The sequence below is a fragment of the Ambystoma mexicanum genome, chromosome 8 (assembly GCF_040938575.1).
Source record: "Ambystoma mexicanum isolate Mex_15411 chromosome 8, UKY_AmexF1_1, whole genome shotgun sequence".
In the NCBI taxonomy this organism is placed as follows: Eukaryota; Metazoa; Chordata; class Amphibia; order Caudata; family Ambystomatidae; genus Ambystoma; species Ambystoma mexicanum.
Window position 1 is genome coordinate 515,320,442 of NC_090929.1, and position 17,234 is coordinate 515,337,675.

Sequence of the window (17,234 nt, forward strand, 5' to 3'; positions counted from 1 at the left end):
TGGTGTGGTCACTGGCCGTGGACTCAACCAGCTCCACCTAAGGGTAGCGGGACCATTGGTCTGTCACCGCCAAAAAGTACATTCCCCGGCCCGTGGACCTGAAGTCTGCATGCACAGTCCCCCACGGGCGCTCACTCCTCTCCATGGATTGAATGGGTGGCCCTCTTTCCACTGGACTCGCCGCTTGGCATGGAATGCAAGCCCTCACAAATTCATCCACTCTGCCCTCCAAGTCCGGGAACCACACATTCAAACGGAGGCGTGCCTTCGTCTTTGCCGTCCCCTGGTGCCCCTTGTGGGCCAGCTGCAGCACTTTGCCCACCAGAGCGCGTGGGATGACTATCTGGTGCCCCCTCAGCAGCAGACCGTCCTCGGCCACCGACATCTCGTGGCGTGCCTTCCGGAGCACCCTCAAGTCCTCTTGTGCTTTATCACCCCTTCTGGCATTGTTCATCAGCACTTCGCGCCATTCGCCACTTGATACGGCCTCCTTGATCCTCAGGAACACATCGTCTGCGTTCGATTCATCGGCAATCTCCTGGCGCGCTTGGGCGACGGGTAGTGCCGATTCCACCACCAGGCGCACCGTTTCCACACAGTCTGCCACCTCCGCTGAGTCCCTGGGCCGCCCAGCGCCCGGGTGTCGGGACAAATAATACGCTGGATTGTTCGTGCCAGGACGATACAGCAATTTGGCCCCATACTCCATCAGCGAGAGCATCCACCTCTCGATGCGCGGTGGTGGTTTGGATGATGCCCCAGACATGATTGGAATCAGGGGCTTATGATCCATCACGTCAACTACAGGTTTCCCCAGAATGTAAAGCGAAAAGGTCTGCAGCCCCACAGGATAGCTAAAGCTTTGCGCTCGATTTGTGAATAGCGCCTCTCGGTCTCGGTGAGAGCCTTGCTGGCATATGCAATGGGCCGCACGGTCCCTTGAGGATCTGTCTGCATGAGGACCACCCCCAGTCCTACCGGGCTGGCATCCACTACGATCTCCGACTCCCGGTCTGGATTGAAGTAGGCCATCGTCTCCTGCCCTGACAGGGCGTTCTTGATGGCAGCGAACGCCCTCTGTTCCTTCCCGGTCCAGTTCCAGACTACGTCATTTCTGGTCAGTGCCCGCAAGGGTTCCGACAGGGAGGCCAAGTCACGAATGAATCGTCCACGGTAATTGACCATCCCCAGGAAGCTCCTGACCTCCGTGGGTGACCCCGGCGGGGCGGCCTGCTGGATGTCCTTCACCTTCTCTGGATCCGGGGATATGCCCCCGGCGTGGAACACAAAGCTGAAGAATTCTAGCCGGTCTTTCAAAAATTCACATTTTTTTTTGTGGAGGGTCAGCCCAAGGCTGTGGAGCCTTTCCAGGGTGTTTTCCAGGCACTTCAGATGTTCCGCCTCCGACTTCGCGAACACCAGGATGTCGTCCAACATGTTGATCACTCCCTTGAGTCCCGACAGGTCCCCCCTGATGGCATTCTGGAAGACTTCTGCTGCCGTCGAGACCCCGAAGTGGAGCCTCTTAAACTGATACAGCCCCTCGTGAGTCGTAAAGGTGGTAATGTATCTTGACTCAGGGTGGAGCTCCAGCTGGTGGTAGCCAGACCTCAAGTCCAGTTTAGAGAACACCCTCGCCCTCTGCAACTTGCCAACAATGTCATCCAGGGTGGGCGTGAGGTGGCGTTCCCTTTTGATCGCCAGGTTGGGCAGCCTCATGTCCACGCAGATGCGGACTGCTCCAGGCTGTTTGGGTTTTGGGGCCACCACGATCGGAGAGACCCAAGGGGTGGGTCCTTCCACTCTCTCAATGATGTCTAGGTCGACCATCGTCTGCAGCTCCTTCTCCACCGGTGCCCTCAAGTGGAACGGTATGCGGCGATGCTCGAGCGCTGTTGGCCTCACCGACCCGTCGATGTGAAGCTGTATGGGGTCAACCTTTAGCTTCCCTATGCCTTGCAAGATCATGTCAAAGCGCTGTAGCAGGCGTCCCAGGTCAGTGTGATACACAGCAAACGTGAAGTGCACCAGGTTCAGCGCTTCAGAGTCAGCACAATTTATGAGGGAGTGCGGGCTCACACTTGTGACGAAGAACCTCGCTTTTATCTTGCTCTGTCCGTGGGACACCGGTGCCACAAACGCCACTTGGATGGGGAGTGGCGAGTCTCCCCCAAATGCGTATATCCGCGCCGTGGATTCTGCCAATTCGGGCGGGCCAAGGAGTGCCTCGTAATGGTCAGTTGCTAGCACACAGACGGACGCCCCCGTATCTATGAGGACTGGGGTGGGAACTTCTCCAATGTTTACCGTGCATGTCGGTTGTCGGCTTCCTCCAGGGCCCTTGGCAATGCTCGAAATAAAGAAGATTTCTTCCTCTTCCTCCTCAACAATGTTCAGGTCCTGCATGCCTTGCTCGACAGCCGCCACGTTCCTCACCCTCCGAGTGTTGCTCCCGCCAACTCTCGCCGGTCCTCTCGATGCTGCTACGGCGCGGTTGCTCTGCACACCCTAGCATAATGTCCTGGTGTGCCACACCGGCCAAAGACACTTGATTTTGCTGGGCACTCCCCTACGTGCGGCAGGTCATACCCGCATTAGGGACACGACTGGGTGCCCCCAGACGCTGGAGGGTCATCCTCTCTCCTTGGTGTCCATCTCGCCCTCCCTGGAGCAGAGCGTCCAATAGCAAATGCCTCCACGCCCTTGCCAGAGTGCGTGGCTGCATCCATCTTCACCCCCCTTGCCTCCACCAATTCGTAATCTCTCCCAGTGTCCAAAACTTTCTGCAGGGTCAACCCCGGCTCTCTCAAAACCTGCCTCCTCAGCTTCCCCGAACTGCACCCTTGCAGCAGTTGGTTCCGAACAATCTCCTCTTCGTTCACCCACCTGCAGGAGCTTGCCAGGTGCCTCAGCCGTGCACAGAACTGGTCCAGTGATTCGTCTTCCAGTTGCTTCTCGGCACACATGACAAATCTGTCAAAGTCCACGTTCACCATGGGAAGAAAATGGTCTCGAAGAGCCTGTTTCACGGCGTCGTATGTGACCACCGGGATGTTGAGAGAGTCATATATTCTGTGGACCTCCGTCCCTGCAGAGTACACCATGATGGCGATCTTTGCCTCGTCATCCGTTTCTCCCGAGGCCCTGAAAAACATTTCTGGTTTTTAACCCACAGAAGCCTTTTCGGCCCCAACTTGGATGGCGGGCCCGTGGTGTCAAATTCGGGCATGGGGGCCAAAGTGCTGTGCATCCTGCGTGGGATTGGGGCACCCCCCTCTGCTTCTTCCTCACCCATGGCAACGGCAGAGTCACGGAATGTTGTTATCCTCTGCAGGTGAAATGAAGATTTGGTCCCCAGATGAAAGATTGTGGAACCCAGCCCAATGGCTCCATGTGTGAAGAAGTGTCCAGCACCTTCACCAGGGCTCTCTTCCTGCGCCTTTCCTTCTTTCCTTTTTTTTTTTTGTGCCACAGCCCTGCAGCAGGCTAGGGCTGTGGAAGGTCCCAAAAATTAGCCACAAGGCTCAGGGGATTGCAGTCGGCGCACGAGCACCCACCAGGGCCGCAACCGCTGCAATCCGCGTGTGAATCAAGATGGCCGCCGGCCGTGCGTGTAGGTCCGTGCCAAAACTGAGCAACGTTCCCTGCTTCCAACGCCGTCGGAGCAGAGAAGAACTGCACCGGAGTTGTCCTCGTCGCCAATGTTGGAATGGTGGGGGCTGGCCTGGGCCCCCACTTGCATTCACACGCAGCCACACATACACGTTGGAGGAACAACCCGGGAGACGTGTAGTCTGCTCGGGTCCCCGGCGCCAACTGCCAGAGGGCCGTCTTTATTCCAACCACTCATGCGCGAGCCTCGTCCCCGCTCGCGCATGCTCTGATCTTCATTACTCCTAGTCCTACTCTTCCTCGTCACAGTACTTCATGAGGCCCCGGCCTCCGACACAGGACCTTCTTCTATTTCTTTGAATTCCTATAACTCCTCCCCCACATCCACGTCACTCAGTTTCGTATTACCAAGCCAGAGCATGGGACCTTCCCCGCAGGGAGGGTGAGGAGGGTCATCAGTACTGTGACGAGGAAGAGTAAGACTAGGAGTAATGAAGATTACCGGTAAGTAATCAGAGCATTACCTCCACGTCCACTCTTCCTCGTCCCAGTACTTACTTCATGAGGTATACCAAAGCAGCAACGGGTAAAAGGTCCCAATGAGACACAGAGCTAAAGACGGTGCAGCAAACACACCCACAATAACTCTTAATTCATATCCCCACAAACTCCAACCATGAAGGAACCAACCCCCCCGAGTGGGAGAAACTCAACCCATAGCGGTTGATGAAAATCCCTAGACCAGCCAAGGCGGCAGACATACAAATCTCTTGCAGAGAAAACCCTCCTTGCATCGGCCCAGGAAGCCGCCAAACCCCTGGCGGACCGCCCCTGATTGTGCGCAGGCACAGGAAAGCCAAAAGCCACATAGGTCCTGGAGATCACAACCCGGAACCATCGGAAAATGGAAACCACAGATGTGTTATGCCCAGCCCCAGCCGGACCACAAGCAATCAGAAGACTATCAGATTGGTGAAAAAAAAGCAAACCTAGCCAAATACTCCAACACGTCCCGCCGGACATAATGTTAAGCCAAGCCACCTCCTCATGCATTCTCGGATCATGAAAGAAGTCAGGGAGAACCAGATCCTGAGAGGTGTGAAAACCGAGATACAACTTAAGGGAGGAACTTCGGACCACACCTCAGCAGCACCGAGTCTGGCAGCACCCTCAGGAAAGGAGGGTGATATAAGAGAGCCCCAATCTCCCCAAGCCTACGGGCAGAAGCAAGGGCAATAAGAAAAGCAGATTTCAGTGTAAGATGTTTGATATCAATCTCGGAAAAGGGCTCAAAAGTAGGCCCTTGAAGGAACCGTAATACAAGAGGGAGATCCCAAGGGGGAAGCCCTTTATCAGCACAAGGACGGGAAGAAGAAAAACCCTGGAGCAACTTCCCCACCAACACCTCCCCATCCAAGTGACCATCAGAGTCCCCCAAAATCAATTTCATGGTGGCCCACTGAGAGTGAAGCCAGGGAAAGAACTGCCAGGCCCCTGTCAAAAGCCCTTCTGGAGGAATCGAAGGATAGCAGAGGCCAGAACGCAGGGGAGGGATCCCAGACCGCCCATACCAGTCTCGGAAATGGTCCCAATGCCTGCCGAACACCTTCAGAGTGGAGGGTCTAAGAGCATCCATTATGTACTCAACTACAGGATCTGGGAACCCCTGAGATATCAACCTAGACCGAGCAATAGCCACACTGCCCATTGCATCCAGTGGAATTCCAACCGCAGATCCCCTTGAAGGGGACACGGCCACCTCGGAACCAGCCAAGGTTCCTAGGACCGAAGCTCCAACAGAGAGGGGAGCCAACTCCGGCGGGACCAGAACTGAGCTAACAACAACACAGTCACCCTGGACACTTTGATGCGCCAAACCACCCGGGGCAGAAGGGGAATAGGCGGAAAGGCATAAAGGAAAACCCCAAGGCCACTGTACAGAGAGGGCGTCCATCCCCCAATCCCCCGGCCTGAAACCAAGAGCAGAAGAGGGGAACTTCTGCTGAGGCCGGGGATGCAAACAGGTCTAGAACCGTGGACCCTAATCTGACACAGGTCACCGCAAAGACCTGGGCCAACAGGACCAGTTCCGTCGAGGAGTGAAAACCGGCGTCTGAGAAGATCTGCTTGAACATTGTCCACCCTTCTGATACGTGAGGCCACCAGGGACACCAGATGAGATTTCTCCCAGGTGCCTACCAGTGCTGCCACAGCATTCAAGGAGCGGCCGGAACCCCTTTTGCTGTTGACATATGCCAAGGCCGTCGTATTGTCCGATCGGATCAAAACTGCCGACCGTCCAGCAACTCCTTGTAGTACACCAGAGCTTGGAAAATGGCACAACTCTTGCCAATTGGATGATCGCTGGCTCTCCCCAGATCTCACAACCTTTGAGCTGAGAGGACCCCCAATGTAGACCCTTTCTGCCGGCGTCGGTAGTAAGAGAGGCCACAGGAGGATGGACCATGCACACCTCAGCATGTAGACCTGAAATCCCCCGCCACCACAGCAGGGAGACTCGCAGCGCTGGAGACACTGAAAACACAACTACGAAAGCCGAGATGTCGGAACCCAGTGTAAGACACCAGGGGACGTAACCGAAGACGGGCTCAAGGAACCGGAAAACACGCAAGACGCCACGTGCCCCGTAACTTCAGCAACAGGCGAGCCGAGACACACTGCCTTCTGAGAACCCAGCCCAAACCAGCCAGCAAGCGCCCCCCCTGCACAACATCCAGAGTACGCTCTCCCCAGACGTCCGGACAAGCAGTGCACGGTCTTGAGACCCATAAGCAGTTGACACATCCTAGAAGGCATAGGGACCAGGAACACCTGCAAGTAGAAAACTTGACCCTGAACAGGGAGAGGAATGGGCAAGACGGTAACCCACAACAATCGTTCCGAGAGAACTGATCCCATGGCCAACTACCTGGACCGTGAGCTGGGTACCAAAGTCCTAACCATGCAAACCTGGACAGGAGGAGACAGGAAATGTAACTGATACCCCCCTCCGGAAGGAGCCCATTACCCAGGAAGCTGAACCCCACCGGTCCCATACACCTCCGAGAAGACAGAGACGAGGGGCCAGGGAAAACCGCCAGTCACTGCACTTGCACCAGAGGAAAATCACAGGACGTTGAAGCATGCCTGCGCCACAATATAACAGCATGCTTGTCAGCCCACAAAAAGATCCCACTTATCAAAAGGAAGATACAGGACAGCCCAGAAGTCCAGCAGACCATGGCCCCCCAGCCGACAGAGGAGCCACCAGGCTGGCGTCAAAAGGGCAGAGTAATGTCGCAAAGCGGGGCAAAGCAATCCATCCCGGATAGCAGACATGAAAGGCAACCCCCCACCTGGGGTATTCCTACACTGGAAAAACCCACTGAAGTGACATCCCCCTCCACCGACACCAGGGGCTCCGAGAACCCCTCTAAGCACAGACATGTGCCACCATGTGCCATATCACTTCCCACAAGTCTGAGAGGAGGCGTGAAAGCAACACGTCGGCACCGGAGGACCTAGGCCCTAAAAGAAGAGACACTGGGAACCCTCTGAATGGCCATTACTTCCATGATGCATTTTCTATAATTCCATGCCGGACAAGGGAAAAGAAAATCATCTCCTTTGACCTTCCCTCGTGCAGTTCAGAGGAAGAAGACAGGACAAGGAGTCTGCGTCCATAGCTAGCACAGACCCAAACAAACCACTAACTCGCCACATTGCTGAGAGGTGGCTTGAGTCCTGTATCCAGTAGCTGGTAGCCCCAAGCTCTAAATCGTTCCAATGCGTGGTCTAGGAAGGATGAAGGGCCGAGTCAGCACCGCTGAGACTCGAACCCGAAGTGTAGACCATGCCAGGCCAGTACCCTTCCGGCCGCTTGCAGACGCTGCCAAATCTGCGCCGTTTTCACAGACTGCACGCAAAGAATGCAGCCAACATCCGGTGCATCCTGGGCTGCGTGTGTCTGAGGAGCGGGTGGTATGTGATATGCCTGTGACAGAACAGAGCCTCCGCACTTTCAAAGACTCTCTGCCACTGTCACCCCACGACAAGAAGCAGAGAGGCCTCACAATAAAAAGGGAAGGCTACGCCATACTGCCAAGTGCTTGCCATTATTTCCAATAAAGATGTGTACACAGAGCACGAGGAAACGGCATGTTGAAGGAGTCAAGATGGCCATACCAGCAGGAGAGGGGAAAAATATCAAGCACGGTCCTCCCCTCTCCTTACCTTCCACCAGAGAATGCAGCTAACATCCGGTGCATCCTGGGCTGTGTGTGTCTCAGGAGCGGGTGGTATGTGACATGCCTGCGACAGAACAGAGCCCACGCACTTTCAAATACTCTCTGGCACAGTCACCCCACGACAAGAAGCAGAGAGGCCTCACAACAAAAGGGAAGACTTAGCCCATACTGCCAAGTGCTTGCCATCATTTCCAACAAAGATGTGTACACAAAGCACGAGGAAACAGCATGTTGAAGGAGTCAAGATGGCCATAACAGCAGGAGAGGGGAAAAATATCAAGCACAGTCCTCCCCTCTCCTTACCTTTCCCCAGAGAATGCAGCTAACATCCGGTGCATCCTGTGCTGCGTGTGTCTGAGGAGCGGGTGGTATGTGACATGCCTGCGACAGAACAGAGCCCCCGCACTTTCAAAGACTCTCTGCCACTATCACCCCACGACAAGAAGCAGAGAGGCCCCACAACAAAAGGAAAGGCTAGCCCATACTGCCAAGTGCTTGCCATCATTTCCAATAAAGATGTGTACACAGAGCACGAGGAAAAGGCCTGTCGAATCAAGATGGCCAAAACAGGAGGAGAGGGGAAAAAACATCAAGCCCAATCCTCCCCTCTCCTTACCTTCCCCGGGCCATGCAGGACCCGGGACTCAATGCTCACGCTGCGGTCCAGAGCCCAGCAAAGAACCGAGCGAGCAATCCCGCTCAACTGTGACCCCAAGCCACGCAGGTGGCCCAGGAGCAGCGCCGCACCTGATGGAGCAGAGGGCCCCGCCACACAGCCCCCCCCAGGGGGCCAGCAATAGGTGCTCCCCAGTGCCCCGCACCGGGAAGAAAAAGTCCAACCTGCCGGAGGCAGGAAAAATTAAACTGAGTGACGTGGATGTGGGGGAGGAGTTATAGGAATTTAAATAAATAGAAGAAGGTCCTGTGTCGGAGGCAGGGGCCTCATGAAGTAAGTACTGGGACGAGGAAGAGTGGACATGGAGGTAATGCGTATTAACAGCGTAGTCACTATGCAACAGTCAAGGTTGAGGGATCATGGGAGTTGTGGTCCAAAACATCTGGAGAGCAAAAGGGTCAAAACCATTGGTTTATAAAATGATCACTGTTCAGGTTACACTTGGGGAAAGGTCGGGTAGATGTCACTATAAGGGTCAGAACGTGGTCACACTTGGAGGTCAGAGTAAAGTCGTTGATGGTTAGAGTGAGGTCAGGGTTGGCAGTGAAATCACAATAACACTGAGACTGAACTTGCTGTTGGCGGTTTCACTGATGACAGGTCAGACCTGCCTACTCTCCGGGATGTGCCTGAGGTCAAATGGTTTTCTTGCTCTTCTTCACGTCTCTAGTGAAAAGTTTGAAAACTCTGGATTAGCAGGGTCTACAATAAATTATATTAGATTGCAGACTACGGCTGCTGCCTTTGCTGGCCACCAGAGCAGCAGTGACCAGAAAGTGCTCAGAGAGGAACACCACTCTTCCGGCAAGTTGCTCTGGCCTCTCGCCGGGATTAAACAGTTACCAACTCGTTGTCACTAAGAGTCAAAGGGGGAATTGGCCATTTTGATTTTGAAACCTGAACAAAGCTGAAGTTAGATATCCAAATCGTTCTTTCGATACAATTAAACCGCGAGATACACAAAAAACATTTTAAACTGTCTCTCATTTTCTTAGGATGATCTTATTTGACACCCACAAAAAAAGGTTTTGCATTTATGCGGAATGTAAATTGTCTTCGCACTATATAAAAAGCCTGTGTTAACGATTAAGTTGGGAATCGTATTGTAGTTTAGTGTGTCGTGTCTCGGAGTGTTGAAAGTACATTTTCAAAATGCAAAAAAAAACATTTTTTTTAAGCTTACATTAACGTATTCCCAACAACTAGAGTTGAGAAGAAATGTGGTGTAGTGCTAATTTCCACACTGTGTCAAATCCGGCTTCACCACTCGCCTAACCTGTGTGATCCTGAGCAAATCATGATTTCTCTCTGTGCCATGGTTACGGGGGTTTTAATGAAAACTAGGTAAAACCAGAAGTCGAGGTGGTCAGCAGCCGTGCGCATATACTTTTTATTTTTGAGTTTCACTGTTCCTATACTTTTATTTTAAAAAGAAACCGTTTTGGAATGGTTTAGTTTTAAAATAAAAAAAGTGTAGGAAGAAGTTGAAGCGTTGCACTTCATTGCACTGCACTGAACAGTCCCTTAAATAGCAGGTGTGTTTGTTTGGGGGTTTGGGTTGTGTGTGGGAGGGGGTGCAGCAATGGGGTTTGTGGAGAGCGGGGGCAGACCAGCAGGGAACATAGTTCCACTACTTCTTTTTGTACGATTCGACCACTGGGTAAGACCTGTTTTTGCACTGAACAAGATGATCTAATAATTATGCAGAAAAAATGGGTTTCGTTTTTTAATTAGTAACAAAACGCGGACTTGTGTTTACACAGGTGCACATATGTCAAAGATGCTGATGCTAAGTTGCAATTGATGCATTTTATTATTTCAGATTCCACCACACTTACAAATGTAATGTTCATATAACCCATTAAATAATAGTCTGGAGTCATTATATAGTTGCAACGTGTGCAGCGGTAGTCAGGGGTTTTGATTGTCAAATCTAGGCAGATCTGGTTAGGGTGTAGGCACTGTTGGGCCGCTAGAGGTCACTGCGGGCCAAAGTGAAGTAATTTTAGCGTGACCACTAAAAGGGTCAAGTTGATGTTGCATTAGGCAAGAGTCAGTCTGTGTCACGGTAACCATTCAGGTCAAAGGGGGGTAAAGTTACAAGGAAGGACGATGCTGTTGTAGGTTCAGCTGCGGAGTTGGAGTGCGGCAGAGGGAAAAAGTTACAGAGGGGTCCGCGAGACGTACAACTGTGCTATAAATGCGAGTAACATAGCTGGGGCTCTCCAGGAAGTTAGCAGAGCTCCACGTGGGGCCAGAGAAAGAGCATCAGCAAGAGGTGAAACTGTTGTCTGCGGAATCTACTTTTATCTCTCGTGCACCACATATACTGCCCTCTGCCATTACCATCTCTTAGCTGTTTCTTCACCTCCCCTATGTACCGGCCTCCGACACTTCGCTGCGTTGCCATCTTGAACGTGAAAATATGCAACAGACACAAAACGGCCAATGCCTATTGGGTCTCGTGTTACCAGGGAAACGCCGCACGAACCAGTTATAGTGCGGCACATATCATTATAAACTGCGCCGCGTGGACATGTGAGCGCGAGCACTCTAGAGTTCAGTACAAAGGCCGGCATCTTCCTGAAATAGAACGGACGATGAGAGGAATAAACCGAATAAATGTGGCGATAATTCAAAAATGGTTACACGTAGTAGTCTACAGCTACAGCAGATCATTTTACTACATTGGACATTATTGCTCGGATTACTTAGCGGTAATCTTCATTACGTCTAGTCGTGCTCTACCTCGTCGCAGTACTGACCTATGAGGCTCCGCCTCCCATTCAGGAACTGTTTTGTCTTTTTCTTCTCTTTGGCGGTTTTATGGCAACTGGTTTACCAACAATCCACATTTCCTCCAAATTCCAGTCTGATCATGGGGGCATGGAGGATCGTCAGTACTGTGAAGAGGAAGAGCAATACTAGAAGTAATGAAGATTACTACTAAGTAATTCGAGCATTACCTCCACGGCCCTCTTCCTTGTTCCATTACTTACCAATGAGGTATACCAAAGGCAACATGCCAGTGAAAGGACGCAATGAGACACACCTAGGCCTTTAAGTGGGCCGGGGCTCCGAAATCTCATTTTGAGGCGGGGCTCTGCCAGGGCCCACTAATCTCAGCTGCCAGCCCCGGCCACAAACCGAAAAGTAAAGCCTGAAGCTCTTGCTCGTGTGCGACAGCTTCAGGCGTCGGAAAAAATGCCTTTCAGCCATAATGGTGGCACTGCACCTGGGAAGCATCCCTTTAAGCAAGAGCCGTGTGCCGGCGCCAGCATTATGGAGAAAACGTGAGACCGCTGGAAGCAGAGGCTTTGTTTTCTAAATCCTGAAGCTATTGCGCATTCGCGGGAGTTTCATTCTTCAGGAAATGGCCTCAGCTTTCAGTGGCCTCACCCTTTCAGCCTTAATGGTGACACTGCCCCTCCCCAGCTGGCGAGGGGCAGCACCACCATTAAGGCTGAATAGGCAAGGTGCTGTCCCCTGCCAGGCAAACCTATAGAAAATAAATGCAAAGATCAGTACCCTCTCCCCCTCGGAGAGAGGGTGCTGATCTCTACAAAAGGCTGCCTGGCAGGGGGGGTCAGTAGCCCATTGAGCCGGGCTCGTCAAGGGGGTCGCCTAATGAGCCAATAGATGATACCCGCTGTTAGGCCACGCCCCCTAGATGAGCCACAGCTCATTTTGTAGTACCACTTAAGGCACTGGACACACCAAAGCAATGCAGCAACACCACCAATTTATTGTGCAAAGGAACCAACAGCATAGCTCTCAACCATTTGTTTCGCAAAGGCGGGTGAAAACACATGATTTTGTTTTTGGCGGGTGAGAGCCCATTGAAATGAATGAGCTTGTAGGAGGCTTGGCGGGTGACTCAGCTCTTTACAAGGCGGCTGACACCCACCAAAAGCGTGTGAGTTGAGAGATATGCCAACAGTCACAGGTGGAGAACCGACAACACCCCACCCCTAAGGAACCATCCCTGGTGTTACCAACATTGAGCCAGTAGTGAGTGATGAAGGTATCTGGATCTGCCCAAGTAGCTGCTCTGCAGATCTCATGCAGGGGAACACCCAGAGAAACAGACCAGGAGGCCCCCATGCCCCTGGTGGAACGACCCTGGACCCTCAGAGGGACCAGCAACCACAAAGCCAGGTAAGCCATGGAGATAACCATCTTGAGCCAGTGATTGATGGACACCACAGATGCTTTCCTGCCTGCCCCAGCGTCCTCAAATGTTACCAGGAGTCTGTCCGAACGACAGAAGGGTTCTGTCCTGGCCAGATACGACAGGACAGAGCACCGTACTACAATGACATGCCAAGCCACCTCCCCAGGAAAGGGTGTCTTGAGGCGGGAAGAATCATATCCTGTGATAAATAAAATTTTGAAGCCACCTTAGGCAAAAACCAGGGGTCACAACGCAACACCAGAGAATCTGAGAGTACCCTAGCAAGGAGCGCTGACACAACAGAGCCCCTATTTACCCCACACAATGAGCCAAGGTGATTTCAATGAGAAGGCAGTCTTGAGCGTGAGGTGCTTGATATCAATGAGTTCAATCGGCTCAAAGGGAGCAGACTGCAGGAACTGAAGAACAAGGCAAATCCCAAGGAGGAACAGCCAGACACTAGGAAGGCCGAGAGGAAACCAAGCTCTTAACGAACCAGTCCACTAACCCGTCATCCTGCAGGGCACCCATAGAGCCCCAGTTTAGAACTTTCACAACTGCCCACTGGGACCGAAGAATAGCCAGAGCCAGCCCCTTGTTGATCCCATCCTGACGGAACTGTAGAACGGCAGTTATACCACAGCAGTGCAAGTGGGGTTGGAGGGGGGTACCGGGTACCTGACTCTGCACACCAGCAGAAGAAATGCGCCCAGTGCTTATCATAGACCTTCAGCGTGCTACGCCTTTTAGAATGTAGAATAGTCTCTGCAAACAGGCCAGACACACCTAAAACTAATATCCTCTCCCGTTCAAAGCCCAGACAGACCAACGGATCACATGTAGTCCCTACCCCGGACTTGCTTGCAGAAGGCAAGACCAACTCAGGATCTTCCAGACCTCCTGTACCTTGAACTCCAGTAGTAAGCGAATGAGGCCCGGCGGGACCAAAAGGGAACCAACAGAAACATCAACGACCCGCTCCGTCTGATCTTCTGCAACACCTTGGGGATGAGGAGATTGGGAGGGAAGGCATACAGAAGTCCCCAAGGCCACTCCATGTTGAGGGCATCACCTCCAATCCTCACTGCAGGGAACTGAGAGCAGAACCGGGGAACCTTGGCCGAGGATGGGTAGGCAAAGAGGTCAAACAGCGGAGTTCGGAACCTCTGACAGACCTCTGAAAACGTCCTGGCCAACAACACCAGCTCTGTTGAGGCGGTCAACCACCACATTGTCCACCCACCAAATGTGAACCGGCTCCAAGGACAACAGGTGATGTTCTGCCCAGGCCCCTATGTGTCTCGCAAGGGAATACAGAGTCCCCAAACCCCCCCTGATTTTCGACATAGGCAATGGCAGAGGAATTGTCGGTCTGGACCAAAACCGCACCACCCTGGAGATGAGGAGATAACCACAGCAGGGCCTGGTAACTAACCGCCAATTCCCTCCAATTGGAGGACCGACTAAGCCCCTGCAGATCCCACCACTCCTGCACCGTCAGGGACCCCAAGAGTAGCACCCCACCAGCTGAGGCTCCTGGCATCGGTGGTAAGGATGATCCTTGAGGGGCTGTCTAACCCCACACCCCTCCGGAGGGAACCCATACCAGGCCAGATCCTCCCGTAAACCCAGAAGAATCAGGACCCAGGCCTCAAGGGACTGGGAGGAGGCAGACCAGTGTCGAAGAAGATGGGTTACCAAGGTGCAAAGATGGAGCCAAGCCCAAGGCACCAGGAAGACTCAAGAGGCCACATGCCCCTAAACCACCAGAAGGTCTTGTGCTGAAGCCCAGTGGTACTGCAAGACACAGAGGACTGCCTGGAGACGAAAGGCCCTCACCTGATGGAGGAGGCCCCTCCCCTGCCTTGTGTAAAACTGAGCTCCAATAAACACCAGGTCCTGTGATGGGAGGAGATTGCACTTCCCCCAGCTGACCAGAAAACTTCACTCTTGGAGAGCCTGACAGACCCAGAGCAGATGGTCCTGGACAGTATGCCTAAGGTCCACCTGGACCAACCAGTCGGCGAGATAGGGGAACAGTTGGACATCCAGCAAGTGCAGAGGAGACACTAGAGGGCACACCAGTTTTGTGAAGACCCTCAGAACTGATTTCAATCCAAAGGGAAGGATCCAGAACTGAAAATGCCCCCCCCACAGAAGGCCAGAGATATTTCTGATGTGACGTAAGGATGCTGACATGATAGTAAGCATCCAACAGCACCAACCGGTAGGATATCTCAGGGGCAGCGCGCTCGTCTTGGAAGCAAGACAACGCAGAGCAACACAGGTTAGATCCCCGGGTCTGCGCTTAGAAACCTCTGATTATTAAGTGCATTATAAATAACCAATTACAACCAGTCCCCCCTCTGTACTGGGAGAATTATCTTTTGTAGACTTTCCATCCAGAAGAGAACCCCTTGTACAAACACATTGAGGTCCTTCACGTCCAAGATCAAGCGAAACTGCCCGAAGGCTTCGGAACCAGGAAGACTTGAGAGTAAAATTCATGGAACCCATAGAATGGCCTTCTTCTACAACAGATTGACAAGAGCCGTGGACATTGCCCTCCTCTTGTCCTGGTCCCTGGGCATAGTAGTCATGGCCAAAACAGACTGTACCGGGGGAGCAAGAAACTCGATCAGGTAACTGTACAGAACCATCTTGAGGGCCAAACGTCAGAGACCCACGTTTCCCACACCGGAAAACAGTGCTGGAGTCTCCCTCATAATAGCAAGCAGGGGTTGTCAGGACTTCTGATGAGGAACCAAGGGTTTCGATGCACCAGGGTGAACACGGACACCACAGGACTGATGAAAATGGGCAGGTTTACCACTATGAGGCCGGGACCCAGCACTCAAAGACTTTCAAGCCTGTCGAAGAGGCAGACTTACATATCTGATCTGTATGCTTGTCAGCCCAGAACACTGTGTGAACTTTATCTTCTGAGATGTTGCCAAAGAGTTTGTTGTCTTGAAAGGGGAGCTTCGAAGCTGACGCCTTCTGGGATCCATCAGACTTCCAATCCCGCAAATGGAGATGACGTCTGGCAGAAGCACAGGTTCCCGTTGCCATGGCGATGCCCTACACTCCTTCAAAGGACCAATCTGAAAGCAGTTCCACTTGATTTTGCACGTCAGCAAGTACAGGAGCGCAATCAGAACCATCCTCTGTCGCCTTGTGAAGACACATAAAGCCTCCCAGGACAGTCTCAGCAGTGTAGGACACATAGACGTTAGCTCAAAAGGCAAGGTGGGAACCCACATGGGACTTCTTCAGAGCCGAGTTAGCTTTGCTGTCCACTGGGGCCCTAACAGTCTCCTCTTCCGCTGCCATGGAAGACTGCCTGACCAAACTGGCTTAGATATCATCATTGTCCACTGACTCTGGCGGGAAGGCGTCTTTACCCTTCTACGGGTATAACTTGGCCTTGAACCGGGGCATGGAGATATGTTCAGGATCTCGCCATTCTCATAAAACCTTGGCATTGATGTCCGAAATCAGGTGAAGCCCCAGCTTGAATGTGTTTTTATACTGCCAAATTTTGGGATCAGAGGACCCTTCCACGTCAACACGATCTGAGAAGCACATGTAGCCCCATACCTGAGAGATAACCGGCTCCACCTCATCTCTGGCCAGGTTCATCATCAGATTGAGAGGGATCCACGGAGGAAGATGCAGACAGAGAGGAAGAAGCGGAAGAGGAACTGGACCGAGCTCTCCGTTTTCTCTTGGCATCTTCATGCTGCTCAATGGCTTTCTTCATGAGGCACTTAATCGCTTTCTGGGAAAGGGAAAACTTCAACCCATCTTCTTTTTCTTCAGTTTCTTCTCATGCCACCTTTCAGGACTAGAAGAGCCCTCTTCAGCTCCAAAGTGCTTTCTCTTCTCAGAATGTTTCCCCATCTCGTTACAGGGAAAGGTAGCAAGAGGACAAAAACATGAGAGCCACAGCCCGCAGCATCAGACAGGCCCAGAAGGAGACTCCAGAAGATTGCACAGCAAACAATGCAGCCCTAAGAAGGCCATCCCTCCAAACCCCATCCTGCAGGGGGAGGTAAAATTGGTGGCCACCAATCCACTGTTGCTGCTGATGCAGAAGGAAGTAGCAGGAAGGAGGCCCCACGCCAAGCCCAGAATGACCCCTGGCAGTGTAGCAGTGCCTATAGACCCTCAATGCAGTAGTGAGGGCCATACTAACCCCCTCCCTGCTGCGGAGGACCGACTGAATAAGTAATCGGAGGCCGGAGCACTGCAAGGACCGCAGGAAAACATCAGCCTACCCCACAGGACCAACAAGCCCTGCAGGGAGTTCAGGAGCCACTGCATTGCCAGACGAACAACGCCACAAAGGATGGCACCCAACATCGCTCCCCAGAGCCGCGCTCCAAGCAGAAGCCAGTCCCTGTCAGAGACAGGAAGAACAAAACTGAGTATTGTGGGTAAGTAGGAGGTAGTTCCGGTACGGGAGGCAGAGCATCATAGGTAAGTACTGGGACGAGGAAGAGGGAAGAGGAAGTGGGTAATG

General features: G+C 52.7%; 1 protein-coding gene across 5 annotated transcripts in view; it reads right to left on the minus strand.

The window, feature by feature from the left end:
* MORN1 (MORN repeat containing 1) overlaps nt 1-17,234 on the minus strand; it is a 2,351,913-nt gene that overhangs the window by 2,205,416 nt on the left and 129,263 nt on the right. For 3 of the 5 annotated variants that reach the window (XM_069610185.1, XM_069610186.1, XM_069610183.1), the window contains exon 1: nt 10,882-10,955. The exons of 1 other annotated variant lie outside the window; for it this stretch is intronic. In XM_069610185.1, coding sequence (XP_069466286.1) covers nt 10,882-10,945 — 64 coding nt within the window. In that variant the 5' untranslated portion in view covers nt 10,946-10,955. Of the gene's footprint in view, nt 1-10,881; nt 10,957-17,234 lie in introns of those variants that run through there. One more of the 5 variants, XM_069610184.1, reaches the window with a different exon arrangement.